General features: G+C 32.5%; 1 protein-coding gene across 3 annotated transcripts; it reads left to right on the forward strand.

The window, feature by feature from the left end:
* Nucleotides 1–14,568: 14,568 nt before the first annotated feature.
* LOC114298566 (uncharacterized) lies at nt 14,569–16,376 on the forward strand. 3 transcript variants are annotated; one of them, XR_014330322.1, is made up of 4 exons: nt 14,569–14,713; nt 14,795–14,850; nt 14,969–15,692; nt 15,927–16,376. XR_014330322.1 is itself a non-coding variant. In XM_028243164.2 (4 exons), exons 1-4 carry the CDS (start codon nt 14,662–14,664, stop codon nt 16,093–16,095), a joined length of 336 nt encoding a protein of 111 aa, XP_028098965.2. In that variant the 5' UTR covers nt 14,582–14,661; the 3' UTR covers nt 16,096–16,376. The 3 variants fall into 3 exon arrangements, 1 of the variants encoding a protein (XP_028098965.2); XM_028243164.2 differs by having other exon boundaries at nt 14,582–14,713; nt 15,634–15,692; XR_014330321.1 differs by having other exon boundaries at nt 14,573–14,850.
* Nucleotides 16,377–16,562: the final 186 nt, after the last annotated feature.

The raw sequence follows: 16,562 nt of genomic DNA on the forward strand, positions 1-16,562 counted from the left end.
TGCTTTTACCAACCGGGACTCGATTTCGGGGCAAAGAACTCCAGGTCACACGGCTGCCTTACGTTGGTGTTTTGACATTTGGTCCATAATTTTCGTTCTAATACTGTCAACCATCTTTGTGATTGGGAGGTGTCGTGCCTCACAGATCCATGAGTTGAATGACTCAGCGGCATTGGAACACATCTCGCCATACCGATCACCCATACATACAGAAAGATGAAAATGTAAGAAATAGTTTCATGTAATTATGAAGGAAAAATGCATTAAGCCTAACAATTTACGAAATTAATTTGGTGTAATATATTCATGATCGGGTGCGTACTGAAAGTAGGCATTTGCCCAATACGCCGGAGGTAAATCTTTCAGAAAACCCGTTGCCACTTGTCGGCCCGATGTCTTAAACCTTTCTAAGCTGGAATTGAATGTTGTTACGGTCGATACGCAAACGCATTCACGAAATTTGCTTAGCACGCCGACACGGTGCATCTTGTTGGTGTATCGCATCTTGTCTTGCAAGTTCCATTGCAAATGTTGTAAGCAGAACACATGGTGGGCAGATGGAAATGTGATTGGAATAGATTCGAGTATACCTGTGTGTCGGTTTGAAATAAATGTGATTGTCTTGTCTGTTTTGACCACGTTCGCGAGGTGTTCCAAAAACCAAGCCTAATTAGTGGTGTTCTCCGAGTCGACAATTGCAATTGCTAATAGGAATAAACCTGTGTGCAAAATTAATAGTGGGTTCAGTAAATGGGTAGGACGCAAACATCATTGAGTTTAAAAAAAAAACAAACAAATTATGCCAATAACAGTGTGTGTGTTACGAATGAGCATAACCTTGATTACCATCCTTTGCAGTAGCAGCTAGCAAGTTTCCTTTGAATTTTCCCTTCAAAAAGGTACCGTCCAAGAATAGTAAAGGGCGACAATGATTGAACCCATCGATGCATGCTTTGAATGATATAAAATATCATACAAACCAGTGATTTTGTTCATCATAGTCAATGTGAATGTAACTGCTCGGATTGTTTTCCATAACAGCATTACTATACCACCGTAATTGATCGAACAAAATGGAATGTGCACCGAACATCTCGCCCCTTGCTTTCTCAACTCCCAACCATGTTACTCAGTAGCTTATATCTAATCCATAATCTTTTTTCAAGTCATAAACAACATCGGAGGGTTGTGTGAGCAGTTTGTCACGTACTCGTTCTGAGATAACATCGGACACTAAATCAGACCCTGCCCTCGGGTTTTTTGGTGTTCGAATGGAAACACCGCAACTGTGTTTTGCGTTCCACTTACGAATGTAAAAGAACTCATCAGCATGATGGACTCATGCGTATATAGACCACATACATCCTTTAGATTCCCTTATCGTTCACACAGCTATAATCCGAACGGAGTCATTCTTCAGATACTTGAACCCAAATCCATATTCAACTGCATACTTACGAAGAACATTATGGAATTCAGCAGCCCCGTCTTCAGAGCTTTGACCCACATGTGTGATGCCATTAGCCCATGGAGCGGACATGTAAACTTTGTCAACATGAGGACAAAATTTGGGGAGTAAATCATCTTGTTCATCGTCATCGTCCGACTCATATCCTTCCCTTGGTGAACTGAATGTAACATCACATGGTTTTCGATTTGCGTCACCAAAACCGTTTGAACTTCGCGTGCATCGAGTTTCAACAACGACGTCAATATGTCCTAAACGGAAAGACCGTGCAAGGGATACCATGTTTTCTATATCGATATCATTTTGTAATTTGAAACTGTTATATCCCAGAATCTTGAAAAACAAACACACATCGGCATGTGTGAGACCATCAAAATTTTGACGGACAGAATTAACCAAATCATCAAACCGAAATGAAAATTGCAACTTCATGGCGGCGTTCGTACCATGGTAACAACACACCAACATAACATGAGCGTCCATCCCTACAATATGCAAACAATGTAACAAAATGGTTTTAGATTACAATCAATGCAACGCACCAGACTGTAACGTACGAATATGTGTGAACAACCTCCCCACCCCTCGTGTACTACGCAAAACCCAGCCATGTGTATCACATACACATAAAATCAGCAATGTGTATCAACACATATTGAGTATAAAAATCGTAAAAATTGCACAGTAAGACAAACGTATAACACCCAAAACACCAATACACGACACCAATGTGTCATTTGGACAACGATGTATACGGCCGAAAGCCGTTAACATATTGAATACGAATGTGCCCAACCCCATACGAATGGGGAACAACAATTACAATATGAACATTATATGACATACCATGCAATTAACCTAGACACACAACGCACACGAAAACACCTGAAACAAAACAAAACAATACCTTCAACACACTAGCACTGCTTCCGGTGAAACTCGAATCACCGTCTGTCCACAAACACACCAATGACCAAAACACATCGTCACATCAGCCAGAAAAACCCTAACACAATGAAGGAAACATATTGTATTTCCATATACACAACAAAACCTACAAAAAAAAAAAAAAAACCCCACGTGAACAAAAAGGCTATAAATGACCAATACATATTACCAAATAAGGAAAAAAGAATCAATAGGACTAAATTCACTCACTGATAGGACCAATCAGAGTAACAGACATAACGTTGGGACCAAATGGTGCAATTGTTTGTGTGATGGGATTTATTGGTAAATATCTCTTTTTTTAAATATTAATTTTTTTTTAAAAAAAATCATTTTTTATTTTAAATATATAATTTTTATTTTAAGTATTTTATTTTATTTTATAAATATATTTTAAAATATTTTAATTTTTTTGTTATGCATTTGGTTACGATTTGAGTGTAGAGTTTTGAAAGTAGTGTGGAGTGTCGAGTTATGTGTTTGGTTATGAGGTTTGAAAATAATTTTTGAATTGAGTTTTGAGTTATGTGTTTGGTTACGATTTGAGTGTGAAGTTGTGTTCTGAGTTTAAAATATTAAAATTAAAAAAAATTAAAATATTTACAAAATAAAATAAAATATTTAAAAATATTTAAATAAAAATTTTATATTTAAAATAAAAAATATTTTTTTTAAAAACATTTTTAATATTTAAAAAAAATAAATCAAAAAATACTATTTCAAATATTGTTTGTTTCTTCCAAACCTGTCCTCCAATCCAAAAACATTTTTTAATATTTTAAAAGGAATGACAATAAGGTAATTTATTATAGAAAAAGTAACACCCTTTGGAAACAATATGACAAATGGGGGGAATCTTAACATTGTCAGGTAAAGCAGGGGAGGTTACTGTAATTATTCAAACCATAGAAGAAGTCCCTATATTTGTCAGAAACCTCAAGGGAGGTAAATGTAATTTACCCTTTAATTTTTTAATTTTGAATTCAGTTGTAATTTCACAATTTTTTTTTATAAAGAAAATTAATCATATGGACATGCATCAGTACCTACCACTTCTAATATATATACGCCTAAAAGCACGGTGTAAATAATATTAAGATTAAAATGCAATTGTAATTTATACATATCATATTGAAATTTATGGAGTTTGTGTCATTTTTTGATAAAGATACTAAAAAAATATAAAGAAATATTATTCTTCTTAAAGAACTTGTAACAATTTTGTTAGTACTACATGTTGTACAGAACTCAAATAAAATAATAACTCTCCCTAACTTTAATGCAAATTAAGAAACAAACATATAAGTTTTATAGCATTAAAAAAACACAAGTTTTATAAAGTTTACCAATATTGCAAATCAAAATATAAGAGCAAGTAAAAAAAAAAAAATTTATAAACACTAAACAAAATACAGAAATCAAAGCTACTGTATACTCATTAACATCTGCAATCAAAGCTACTGTAAGAAAAAAATTACTAAACGCCACATAAAGAACACCAACAAATGCTCTGCAATCTCAACAAATTAAATTGAAAACAATGCATACCAACCTGTGCTATACAATTCCAAACAAATCAAATATTAAAAAAAATTAAATACCAAACAATGCATATCAACCAGTGCTTTGCAAGCTATTAAAAAAATTAAAATTAAAATGCACACCAACTAGTATTATGCTGCTAATCAAATTATAACCATATAAGCAAAACAAACATTATATTGTTATACACTTAAGCCGATAATATATGTATACTTTACAAAAGATGTGTTTGTTTCACAAAAAGTGGTGTATGCTTTACAAAAGTTGTGTCAATAACATGTCTTCAAACATGTGTTTATCCAAAACTTTCTCCTCATTACTTTCCAAAAAGTGTTTGTATCAACTTGTATGTATCTCCAATGAGGCACATGCACAACAATCTGATAATTTGTGGAAGCAAAAAAATATAGATTAGTACATTAAGGCCATGTTTGTTTGGGTGGACATGAGCTTGGGATTGGACTAATAGTCTAATAAAATTATTAATCCGATGTTTGGTTAAATAATTGAAGTACGGACTAACAATCCATCCGGATATAGTATTCCACATATGATGGACTATTTAATCCCACAGAGGGGGGTGAGATCTAAATTGGAGGACTAAACCAAAGTCTGGACTATTAGTTCTTTATAATCCTACCTCAATCCAAACATAGGATATGATACACAATCCAAAAGGATTTGTAGTCCTAAGACTATTAGTCATGGGAATGCTAATCCAACTTAATCCAGTCCGCCCAAACAAATATGGCCTAATTGGATTAGCAAAAAAATATAGATTAGTACATTACTTGGATTAGCAAAAAAATATATATCAAAATACTTTGAGATTGAAATTACCTTATTGCATTAATTGGATTCACCTGTGCCTATATAATTTTATCTATATAATTGGTGCATAATTTCAACAATATTTTCGCCTGTGCCTAAAGGCACTCTCCTTCCAACCACTCATACAGTTTGTGAAACTCTGAACTTGAAAGACATATATAGTATACATCTAAACCTAAGTCAAGTAAATCCATTCTTTGATCCAACTTATCCAAATAAGTTGTCAAACAAAAATCATCGCTTTCATATAATGGTTGAATGTGGCTAAACCAAAGAGTTATTACAAAGATGATTAATGTAAGAAGCCATCAATTACATTAACTAAGACAATTTTAAAAATGAAATCGTTGCCCTAAAAATTGGCCAAAGTTAAAAGGATTTGAAAGTCGTTCAATAGCCATTCTAGTATCGATACCTGAAATTAAAAAAAATATAAATAAAAAATAAATTAAATCTGAAAAATAATAATAAAGTTAGATTAGATGGATTAAAGCAAAAATGTCTAATGTTCAATATTTTCAAACCAATGTCACATAGTATGTAATAAACTTTGTACCTGCTCAAAAGCATCTATCATTTATCAAACATCACTTGACATCACACACCGTCCAACTCACTTTCTTCACATATTTCCTTGTCTAGTTTTACTACCTTTACTATGTACTTGACAAAAAATGAAAACACTTGTTTTCCTTTATTAACTAAACCAGGCAAGAAGAACAATGGGACAACAAAAGCTCTACTCCACGATTTTGTTGTCCTCATATTCCAAGAAGTTAAAAAAAAGAAGACAAAAATAAAGAGGAAAAAAGAACCTACAACTTTAGTTTTCTCTTAAATAAAATGTAAATTTATAAATCCTGAAAAACCAATTTAAAAGACAATTAGTCATCAATTTTTATTTTGACAATAGAGGATTCCAAAACTTAGCACAAAGTTATTTCCAAAGTAACTCAAAATTTACCAATGTATATTGTCTTAAGAAAGGCATTTTGTTACTAAGATTAGTCTGTGTGTTCACCCAAAAAAAAAGAAGAAGAGATTTATCTATGTTTATCTTCCTTTTTCTTTTCTTTTCTCAATTTTTTCAATCCTCATTATGCACATTTTCTTTTTGGTTTGAATCTTCAACACATACTCCCAATAATCACCAAAATATGTAATGGCCAAGCCAACACTTTCTTATGGAGGGAAAAGAAATCTAGTGTACACTGCATAGGTCATACTAATCCATTCAATTTCATTCCACTACGTTAACATTCACCAAAACCACTAACAGAAAAGCTACAAAGACTACTACAACACCTTTTACTAAACTCCATAACAAAGAAAGAAAGAAAGATTAAGAAAAATAATCTAATGAAAAAAGCAAATGAAAGCAAAAAGTTTGAGCAATACTATTTTTTTTTTTAATCATGGTTTACCGCTCATTAGTCCCATTTTGCCTATCTTTTATGCAAATGGAAAGGGAGCTTTGTTTAATACATAATTAAAAAAGTAACAAACCAAACAATTTAACTTTTATCAAAATTATAAAAAATTGTGTGAGAGGGTTATACCTTTGATTATATTGAGAACCTAGAAATTTATGACCACCAGGAAAAAAACACAGCACAATATGAAAATAGCAAAAAGTAACAAACTAAAATTTGGGAGAAAGCTAATGATTAGAGGGAGAAAGGAAATGACATATTTGTCAAACCTTTAATGAAAATTATTATGAAAAAAATAAGAAAAATTGAATACCTTTCATTATATAAACTGATGAACGGCGTCAAAAATTGATGAACTGCAGCAAGAGGAAATTAGATATTATAAATTGATTTATAGAAATATAGCAATCAAAACAAAGGAAATAAAACAATTAATCAAAGTAACATTAATGTTTGTACATGATCATTTTCTACAGGATCATTTTCAGATAACTTTATTTTTTTTTAACACAAATAAAATAAAATAAATAAATACAGAAGTGAATAGCTGAAACAAACATTAAGGGTTGAAAGTGAAACCACCTTCTTCCTCACTTATGAGGTACCATTATCTAATTAAAAGTATAAAGCAGGTTTAAACTGTTTCAAGCATAAAGTAAGTTTATGCCATCACTCATTACTCCAAGATGACTAACTAATAACATAGATAGTCTACTAAATTAATGTAGTTCTAAAACCAAATATTTGAAGAAAATCAAAACTGCCAATTGGCTTAAAACTAACTTTTGTTACTCTAGACCTCTTTACTGTTTTTTTTTTTTTACAAATTCTTTCTAGACCTCATTGAGCCAGTCTCTGCATTGTTTAACTGGCAAAGCTGAAAGCATAATTTGTTTTATTTTTTATCAGAACTTACAATCCTCACTCTGAAAGTAAAATAAAAAATGAGAGGAAAAGAAGAAGGAAAAAAAGGAAAAAAAAAAAAAGAAAGAAAGAAAGGAAAGTATAGACTTAGCTCCTGTAAAAAATAACAGACGGTTTTCACCCAATGAAACAAAAATATATTGAGTTAAGAGTCACAGGAGTAAAGGGAAGAAGAAGAAAAAAAATTGACTCTAACCCATCCAATCAAAAATTTAATTTATTATAACCACATTTTTTTGTCACATCTATTTTAAAATGAATATACAATTGTGCCTACAGTGTCTAAGTTTTAAAATTAAAATTTTAATTGATTATAAGCACTGGTAGAGTTATGGGGTGTGAAAAAAGTAATAGGCAAAGTTATTCTATTGAATCAATATAATCTAAATTTCTCTTCCACCCCCAAAATTACCTATCAAGAAGAAAAATTCCAATAAAAAGAAACTCAATAAATAAACTTCAAAAATTGTGAAGAAAAAAAAAGGTTCTTTGTTAAATGGGCCGTTGTGCCATTGCTCTCCATTTCTTGAAACATTCACTAATAGACCCACACAACACTTCCATTCATTGTCTAACTTGAATTTTCAAGTCTAATCAAAACAAACTAAAACATCTTGTTTTTGAAAAACAATAAAATCAAACATAAAGGTATTCTAAACAATGCTAATTTTTAAAATTACAGTAAAAATTGTCACAATGATTATCATCAAAATAGTATGGAATTCAAAAATTAAAATAGAAGACCCAAATTATTAGCATAAAAAAATCAAGTACTCACTTTTCTTGGTTCTTGCTTCTCTACCGTCTCTGAACAAAAAATATAAATTGCATCTAGCTAATAATTTAGAAGATAGCCAACATATAAAATGAAGCCCAGCTAGTAAAAATTTAAGATTCTTAATTTTCACAACATGTAAAATGAAGCCAAGTTAAACAATAGATAAGCAACAAATTATTGACAAATCCATCAATGGAAGGCAGACCAATTACCTAATCAACCATTGTAGCAAACAAAGACATAATAACTTTTTATGAGCTAATCAAACACACCTTCAAGCCAAGGCATATGTACCGGAAGCAAAAGGAAGAATAAAAAATATAAGCAAGCAAGCTCCATTATTCATTATCTAAAATCAACTCCCTAAAAATTGCCCAGTGTTTATTATTAAAAATATGATCCAACTCCTATTGATTGATTCACCAATTTGAATATACCTATATTTTTGTTAACCTTACCAAATATCCAAGGCATGTATCATTCACTATTTGAGGGGAATGTAGAATAAACTATGATGGATTCACTCACTATTTTTTGTGTGTGTGTGTGGGGGGGGGGGGGGGAGGGGTAGGGGATGTAGAATAAACTATAAGATAACTTTGATCAATTAGGACATTCACATTACGAGCACTAAGTGCATTCAAGCATGGTTAATCAAACTCTCTATAGGAAAGGTTGTTTAGTCATTTACTTGGCTTGATAGATTTACTCACTATTTGAATAACAAAAAAGTATAATCATATAAGAAAATAAACTATTTTAATTAAGGCATTTTACAGAACATCCAAAATTTGACCATCAAAAACAACCGCCACAACTTTCTAGCAAAATTTGCAATTAGTTACCTGACCAAATGTAATGTTGAAGAAGATAACCAACAATTCTATAGCAAAATTGGATGCTTATGTGTCATGAAAATTTTATAGGTGTTAGAAAAATGAATCTGAAAGGTATAGATTTAGAAAAGTGAATCTGAAAGGTTCAGCTAAATGCAACTAAAGAAATGATCTCTATTCCTAACAAAGAAAAAATATACACAACATCATTGCAACTTAAACCTAAACTCAGAAAACCCACATAGAAAAATCGCAAAAAAATAACAGAACACAGACTCAGAAGTAGAAATCAAGAGAAGATTCCCATCATCCAAAAGCAAGTTAAAAAATTATTGGGATGATTCCTATTTCTCCACAAAATCAACTGGATTGTTGTGTGTAAATTCCATTGAAACATTTTATCAAACACTTAATAAGCAAGGAATATAGAATGGTTATCGAACATTTTGGTAACAACCAAATGATAGTAATGGCACAACAACCATTCAATAGAGTAACTCAATACAATAGTTGCACAAATTCCTACTAAATCAAAGTAAATGGGTTTCGTGAAACCTAACCAACTCTTCATGTATGTGTGCATATATTATCTGTATAAGAAAAATCAACAAAACCCATAAAAGTGTACCCAAAATTAAAGAAAAACAATACTCACAATTTGATGATCTCTATGGCTTCAAAGACAAAAAACAAAAAAAATCTGTAATCAATATATATACACACAAAGAAAACTTACTAATCTGGCTACTAATCACCCATAATGAGAGAGAAAAACTGACTTAAGGTTAGTTTCAAAGGGCTGGTATGTAAAGCGCCAAAATTTTTTGGAGAACCTCATGAGGAATGAACAAATACAGTCAAGATTTTGGAGAACCCCACCGATTTGTTGTCGCGATATCGCCGATTTGGACCCATCGATCTAGCAAGGCTAGCACCCAACAAACTCTCCATCTGCGAAGTCGCCGATCTTCTGGGGAGATTGAAGATGAAGAGTGAGCTCTGAGAGTGAGAGACGAGGAAGACAACTCAATTTTAAATTTTGAATGAGAAAGAAAGAAAAAGAGAGATGAATGAAAGAGAAGAATAAACACAATGAGAAAATGTATTTGTCTCTTTTAGCTGTTGGATTAAATCAATCTAACGGTTCACATTTTGACAAAGGGACAAAAGTCCCATCAGAATTCAAAAACCACTCCTAAATTCAATTTAAAAATTTTCATGGTCAGATCTCTCTATCTTTTTCTCATCTTCATGTCCACGGCGGCGACACCTTCACTTGGAAATCCATCAACAATGTCTAACAATACTGTGAGATTGATGTCGTCTACACTAGGTTTTGTAAGATTGCTAGAAAGAATGGAACAAGAGAGCTCTCTCTCTCTCTCTCTCATTTCTAGCGATGAAGGCTGATGACGATAATGTCTTAGCAGACCTCCATGAAAGAGACAACAGCCTCCTCTCTACAATTCTCAACATTTTTCACTGTTTCTCTCTCTTCTATAATTGTTCCTCTTTTTTGTTAGGATTTCAATGAGATTGGGTTTGATTTTGGGAGAGAGAAAAGATGGACAAATTGAGGAGACCAAAAATAAAACATCTCTCTCTCTTTCTCTCTCCTAGACCTTTCTTTTATTATTATTTTTAAATGTGTGTTTAGACCTGATATTGTTGTAGTTGGAGGTTGAGGTTGAGGTTGATGATGATGAAACACATTACAATAACTATGTGTAACCTGTTCAACACAGATAGATTAAAAAAAAAATTACAAGAACAAAATAATTTAAACAAATAACACAAGAACAATTGCACAGATTTAATTTTTTTTTTAACAAATCAGACCTCCAACAGATAAAAACAAGTAAAGAGATAGGTTCAACAAATAAGAAAAAATCAGGGAAAAAATTGAACAAATAATAAAATTTAGACAAATAGATTTAAATAGATAAGAAAAAAATTGAACATAGAGATAATTTTAACAAATAATTTCAACAGATAAGGGAAAAGAATTAAATAGATAGGAAAAATTTTGAACAGATAGGAAAAATAATTTAAATAGATAGATATAAATTTGAACAAATAGTCAACAAAAAATCAACCGATAAATTAAGAGAATAAAATTAAAAATAAAATGTCTTCTAAAACTAATAGTTTATATTTTTCTTAATTTGAACTTTTCAACAATGATCACATTTAATCATTAGTAATTTTTTAAATCTCCCAAATAATTAGTTATTCGGAGGAGATAGATCATATTTTCTAACAAAGAAATGAAATTTAAAAAAAAAAAATACTAAGAATCGGAGATTAATTTAAAAAAAAATCAAATATAAATGAAAAATTTATTAACTATTAATATGATATGAATCACTACCATCATATAATCTTTAATTTATATTAATTTAATATGATATGAATCACTACCATCATATAATCTTTAATTTATATTAATGAATTAACAGTCTCTCTCTCTCTCTCTCGTCTACTTTCAATTTGATAGTAGGAAAATGAGCTGTAGCTCGAAAATCTTGGCTCGAAATTGGTTTGAATGTCGTTTTGGGCGTTTTGGGTGGTCTGAAACAGAGGAGAAAGAGGGAGAGAAGAGAGGAAGAAGAGAGGAGAAGAGAAAGAGGAGGGGAAGAGGGAATGGAGAGAAGAGAGGGCCCCTCCGCTTCTACCGTCGGCCGAGCCCCTCCGCTTCGTTGTAGCACCAGCGATCGTCGCAGCACCACCGCCGTCGCCTCCGGTCCCGCCGAGCCCCTCCCCTTCGTCGCAGCACCACTGCTGTCGGCCGAGCCCCTCCCATTCCTCCTTCCTCCTCCTCTCCCTCTGTGATTATGCCCCCTCCAGTCCTCCTTCTCCTCCTCCTTCCTTCTCTTCTCCTTCTCTGCTTTTGAAATTGGATTCGAGCCAATTTTGAGCTCGACAATTCGAGCTACGTAGCAGTTCCGTTGATAGTATTATGGCTGAAGAAGACGAGCAGTCTTCATCGTCCTCGAAACCATGTCCTATCTGTCTCGGACCTCTTCTTCAAGAATCCTATTTGGTCAATGTTTCCGTACATACTCTCTCTCTCTCATTTCTAACTTAATAATTGGTGAATTTGAAGCTTCTTTTTGAAATTATTAGTCAGAGATCTATTTATTGTTCCCCCTACTCATAGAAACAAACTGAAATTGCAAGGTTTTAAGCTATTGTAGATTGAGAATCACAACTTCTGTTTTTGGGTTTTGTATTTTTGGGCATGTTTACTATAGTTTTCGTTTTCATTTTTTGTGTGTTTCCAAGAAGAAAAAAAATGTTTTTTTTAATATTTTAAAATACCCATCATTTTCATAAACAATTTGCCAAACAAGTGTTCTGGGTTTTTTTAGTCTCTGAAGAGGGTTTGCTCTGCTGTGATTGGTGTGAGTGGGTGTTTGGGAAGTGAGTTTTTAGCTAGGTTTTTTTAGTTGTACGATATTATTGGCTAAAAAATTTTTGGTATTTGGGAAGACAGTCGGGTTTTTTTTGTGGTTGTATGTGATGTTTGTGAGAGAAAAAGTGAAATGATTATGGATATGGATGTGATATTTTGTTTGGATTTGTTTTTTTTTGGTTTTGCAAAAACTTTGCCTTTTAGTGGAAAAAATAAAAAAAAAACCCAAAATCAAATGGTTATTCCTGTGCTAATTCGAATGGAAATGGTTATTCCCTTTTGCTCAAAAGTAAAATGTTGTCATTGGTTTCAAAAGAGCCATGAAAGGTGCTACATTCAACACATTGGAATGGACTCATAATAATATACAACATTCACTGTGTAATAGATTCATTTCTGATGTACCAAAAAGAAAATTCACCATGCAACAGATGTAACAAAAAATTGTAAACATTCATATGCTGTGTTTGGTTGGGAGATTTGAGGAGATATTTGGAAATGGAAAGGGAAAGGGAAAGGGAAAAGAAAAAAGTAGATAAAATGTGAATAAAATATACCTATATTTCACCTAATTTCACACACTTTTTCCCTTTCTCTTTTCAAATTTCCAAACCAAACACAACGTAAATGAACCATACTATTTTTCTATTGCAGATAAGTTTTGCTACAATTGCATTGTACATTGGACCAAAGTGGTTGCTAACAAGCTCTCTTGCGCACCTTCCTCTGTTAAGTGTCCTCTATGCAAGGTCTGTTTTTGTTATATTGTGCTTCTACATTTACATTAATTTGGTGTAAGGGCTTTTATTTCTCATTTTGTTTGTGAATTTGATATCTTAGTTAATAATATCCTTGGGCTCATTAGGGGCAAAACTAGAGTGACTCATTTTACACCAAGTGAGAACCCTCTAGGATCTTCTCTAATTATACTAGGATTTGTGAATAGTTAGTTGTGTTGCCTATTATGAATCATGCTGCTGTATGTATACCTAATATATTTTTTAATTATACATGCGCCTTACTTTACTCAATCTCACACCTTATTGCAACACCTTCCACTTGAACTTTAATTTGAAAAGGGATTTGGAAAAGGAAAGGGAAAAAGTAGGTGAAATGTGAATAAGATATACCTACATTTCACTTGGTTTTACACACTTTTTCCCTTTCCATTTCCAAATCCCTTCCCAAATCCCCCAACCGAACACAGTGTAAGGAGATCTTGGCACCTTAACGTGGCCTTAAACCTTGAATAGCTATTTAATAAGTATTATTTGATCCTATAAAACTGTAGAAACGTTGCTTTAATTTTGTGTCCACCCTTTTGTAATGTCACCTTCGGTATCTAATGCCCATTAAATTGAATATTCCTCTCTTTTGTTTCTGTTTTTGTTTTTGTTTTTGTTGTTGTTTTTTTTTTTTTTGGTGGCTTTCTTAATAGTTTTACTAAATTTATGCATGTGTCATCTTAATCTTGCCATTTATTACTTATATAAAGAAGAAAGGCAGGTTGTCTTAGTCTTGCCTATGTTAGCATTCTTGGAGCCCAAAGTCTCTCTTGGAGGTTCTAATTGACCCCTACCCTGGTTTTACCGAATAAGATATATCATAAGTAAACACCATACATGATCAGATCCAAATATTTTTTTTATCTTGCTTTAATAAGTTTACCCGTGATACAAGTTAGGGATAAGGGTTCAATGTCAACGCTTTAATATCTTGTTAGATGAGAACTAAGAGAAAGGCAAATTTATATTTGGTAGCACAAACATTTCTAGCAGGGAAACAAGTCCATATTGGGAAAATAATGGACACCAACACTTCTCAAGCACTTCTAGATACATTCTAGAACTTCTTGAATGTGTCGTAATTTTATAATTTATGACACTTTGAGGACGTTTCTCGGATACCTCACATGGTAACATGTCTTGTGTTTTGAATCTCTTTGCAAGAGCGATGTCCAACATTTTTTGAGAATGCAGGTCACATACAAATGTCTCTTAAGGCATAAAAAATTAAATCATCCAATAAACACTTACATTATAGGAAAGACACTCTAATATATTTATTAAAAAAATAAAAACTCTGCAATTTCTACTATGCAGTAAACTAATGCCAGCACTCTTGGAGAAAGTCCTATCCACTGCATTTCCCTTCCCAAAAGTCAACCTTGTGAATTCAGAAGTGAAATATTTGTAGCGGAATGTAAGGATCCGCAGGATCAACAAATCCATATGTTGGTGGTCCCTTTGGTTCCACGTAGGTGAATTAGGCATCTTAAGTTGGGGCTAACCTTTCACTTGATAATCTTATAAAAGTAAATAAAATCATATCCTAATCATAAAAGCTAGTTGTATTGATTAATCTCTATTCGTTAGTTTAACTATTCTATGTCTCCAATCTTTCCTTTTGAACTGTTTAGAATTTCAGTCAAAATTAATCCTATTATATGTATAATATGCAGACAGATTTTTCTATCATTCACGGATATGATGGAACTTCTTTTGAACGACATTACATTAATCAGGATTTTGGAAATAGGTAATTTGTGGTCTATTGATTTCTTTGCTTCAGCTTGACTTTCATAGTTGAAAATGTTACTTTTATACATTGCATCTGCAGTGCTTTCTTTTCAGAAGCTCACAAATATAGGTTACAGTGCTACTATATTGAACCAGGTATACTGTTGCTCATCATTTTGAATCTTTAATTCTGTTTGCTTGTTGAATTTTGATGTTATTTCCTGATAAATCCACCTTTATTAATATCGATTTTTGTAAATTGTGTGTTAAACAGTTACCTTAAGGTCCTTAAATGATAAATTCATAGTATCACGGTATTGGAAGGCTTGTTAGTATCTTCAGCCGAATTAGTGGCTCCAAACCTGGTTGAGAAGGGAAATTCAAGCTTTAATTCAGGGTTATGCGATCATCAAATTTTCATCTTCCACTTATATTTGATTTTTTTTTTTTGAACGGGAAAACAAATGGAGAAACATCAAAACACAATGTGAGTGGGAAAGCAAATGCGAACAAAAAAATTTGAACCTGAGACCTCACATAACATGAAATCCTCATGAGTCCCAAAATCTTAAGTTGTCAGTAAAGTGACCCAACAATGCAAATCAAGCTCTCTGACAATATTCATATCATCTAGTATTGTACAATAATCTACTAACTTATTATCAGGCCAACATCGGAATCATATACTACATGCCTCATTCACATCAATGTCCGAAATTTTGTTATCTGGCAAACATGAATCCAAATGCTGGTGAATCCTTTTTTCAAGATTTCTGGTTTTTTGTTCTGATTTTGACTGTTTTGAAGTCTTTATTAATTTGATATCATTTTCAAAATTAGAGCAAACTTTGCGAGTACCCACTGAATATGTGCATTTTGCTTATGAGTTGAATGTTGCTTCAAACAACTTTGTAATTACCTTCTTTTCTTCATATGCAGGCGGAAGATGTTGAAATTATCATTCAACACATACTTGGTGTAATTGACTCATTCAGAAGGTAACACCAATTTTATTTATTTATTTATTTATTTTTTGCACAGAAATATGATTGGAAATATGGGTTGATTATGGAGCCCAAGCCGATTATTGCACTTCACATATTTTTTTGACTCTCTAAATTAAATGTGAAAAGGGTTCCGTTCAAACTTGTAAGAATTCCAAAAAAGAAAAAGGGAAAATAGGTAATATTTTTTTGTGTTACATGAATTTACACCTAACACTTATGTTTTAGAAATGACCAAAAGTCTCCAACCACGGCCGAAGCAAAACAAGAACATTTCAAGGCCTTGGTTTCTCAAGCAGCAACACCTTTCTTAATCAGAAGAACCGATCGGTTTGTAAATGAGGTGGAACTGTTTCTAGCTTCGGGTTTGAATATTGAAGCCTATGACAAAGTTTAAATGCAGCATTTGGGTTGGAAAGTTTCTGGGATTACCATTGAGGATGAGGAAGGAGAAGTTAGTGGAAATGCACCTTCAGTTCCATACCTGTTTTTATTTGACGAGGACTCTGATGGAATTGAGTGATCATTTTGTCTTGCAAATGTAGATTAATACTTGCTTTTGTTTCATTTGTTTTGTAATCTTCATTTGGTACTCTTTGGGACGAACGTTGTAGTAAGTTCTGTTTTGTGTAAAAAGATGAGGTGTATCAATGTAGAGAGAAAAAGAAGTCTTAAATTTTTTTGGTGTTCATTTTGCTTTGAGTTTCATTACTCCAGGAGATTTGTATGTTGAGAGGTGAAACATTTTGGGAAGATGACTGTGGCCTATTTCGAGTAGATTATTGGATAGAATTAAGGATAACCTCTGTAATGTTATGTTGGGTTGTGTTTGTCTTTTGTTTTTTATTTTTATTTTTATTTTTT

Source organism: Camellia sinensis, chromosome 5, assembly GCF_055761805.1.
Source record: "Camellia sinensis isolate YWXY chromosome 5, ASM5576180v1, whole genome shotgun sequence".
Lineage (NCBI taxonomy): Eukaryota > Viridiplantae > Streptophyta > Magnoliopsida > Ericales > Theaceae > Camellia > Camellia sinensis.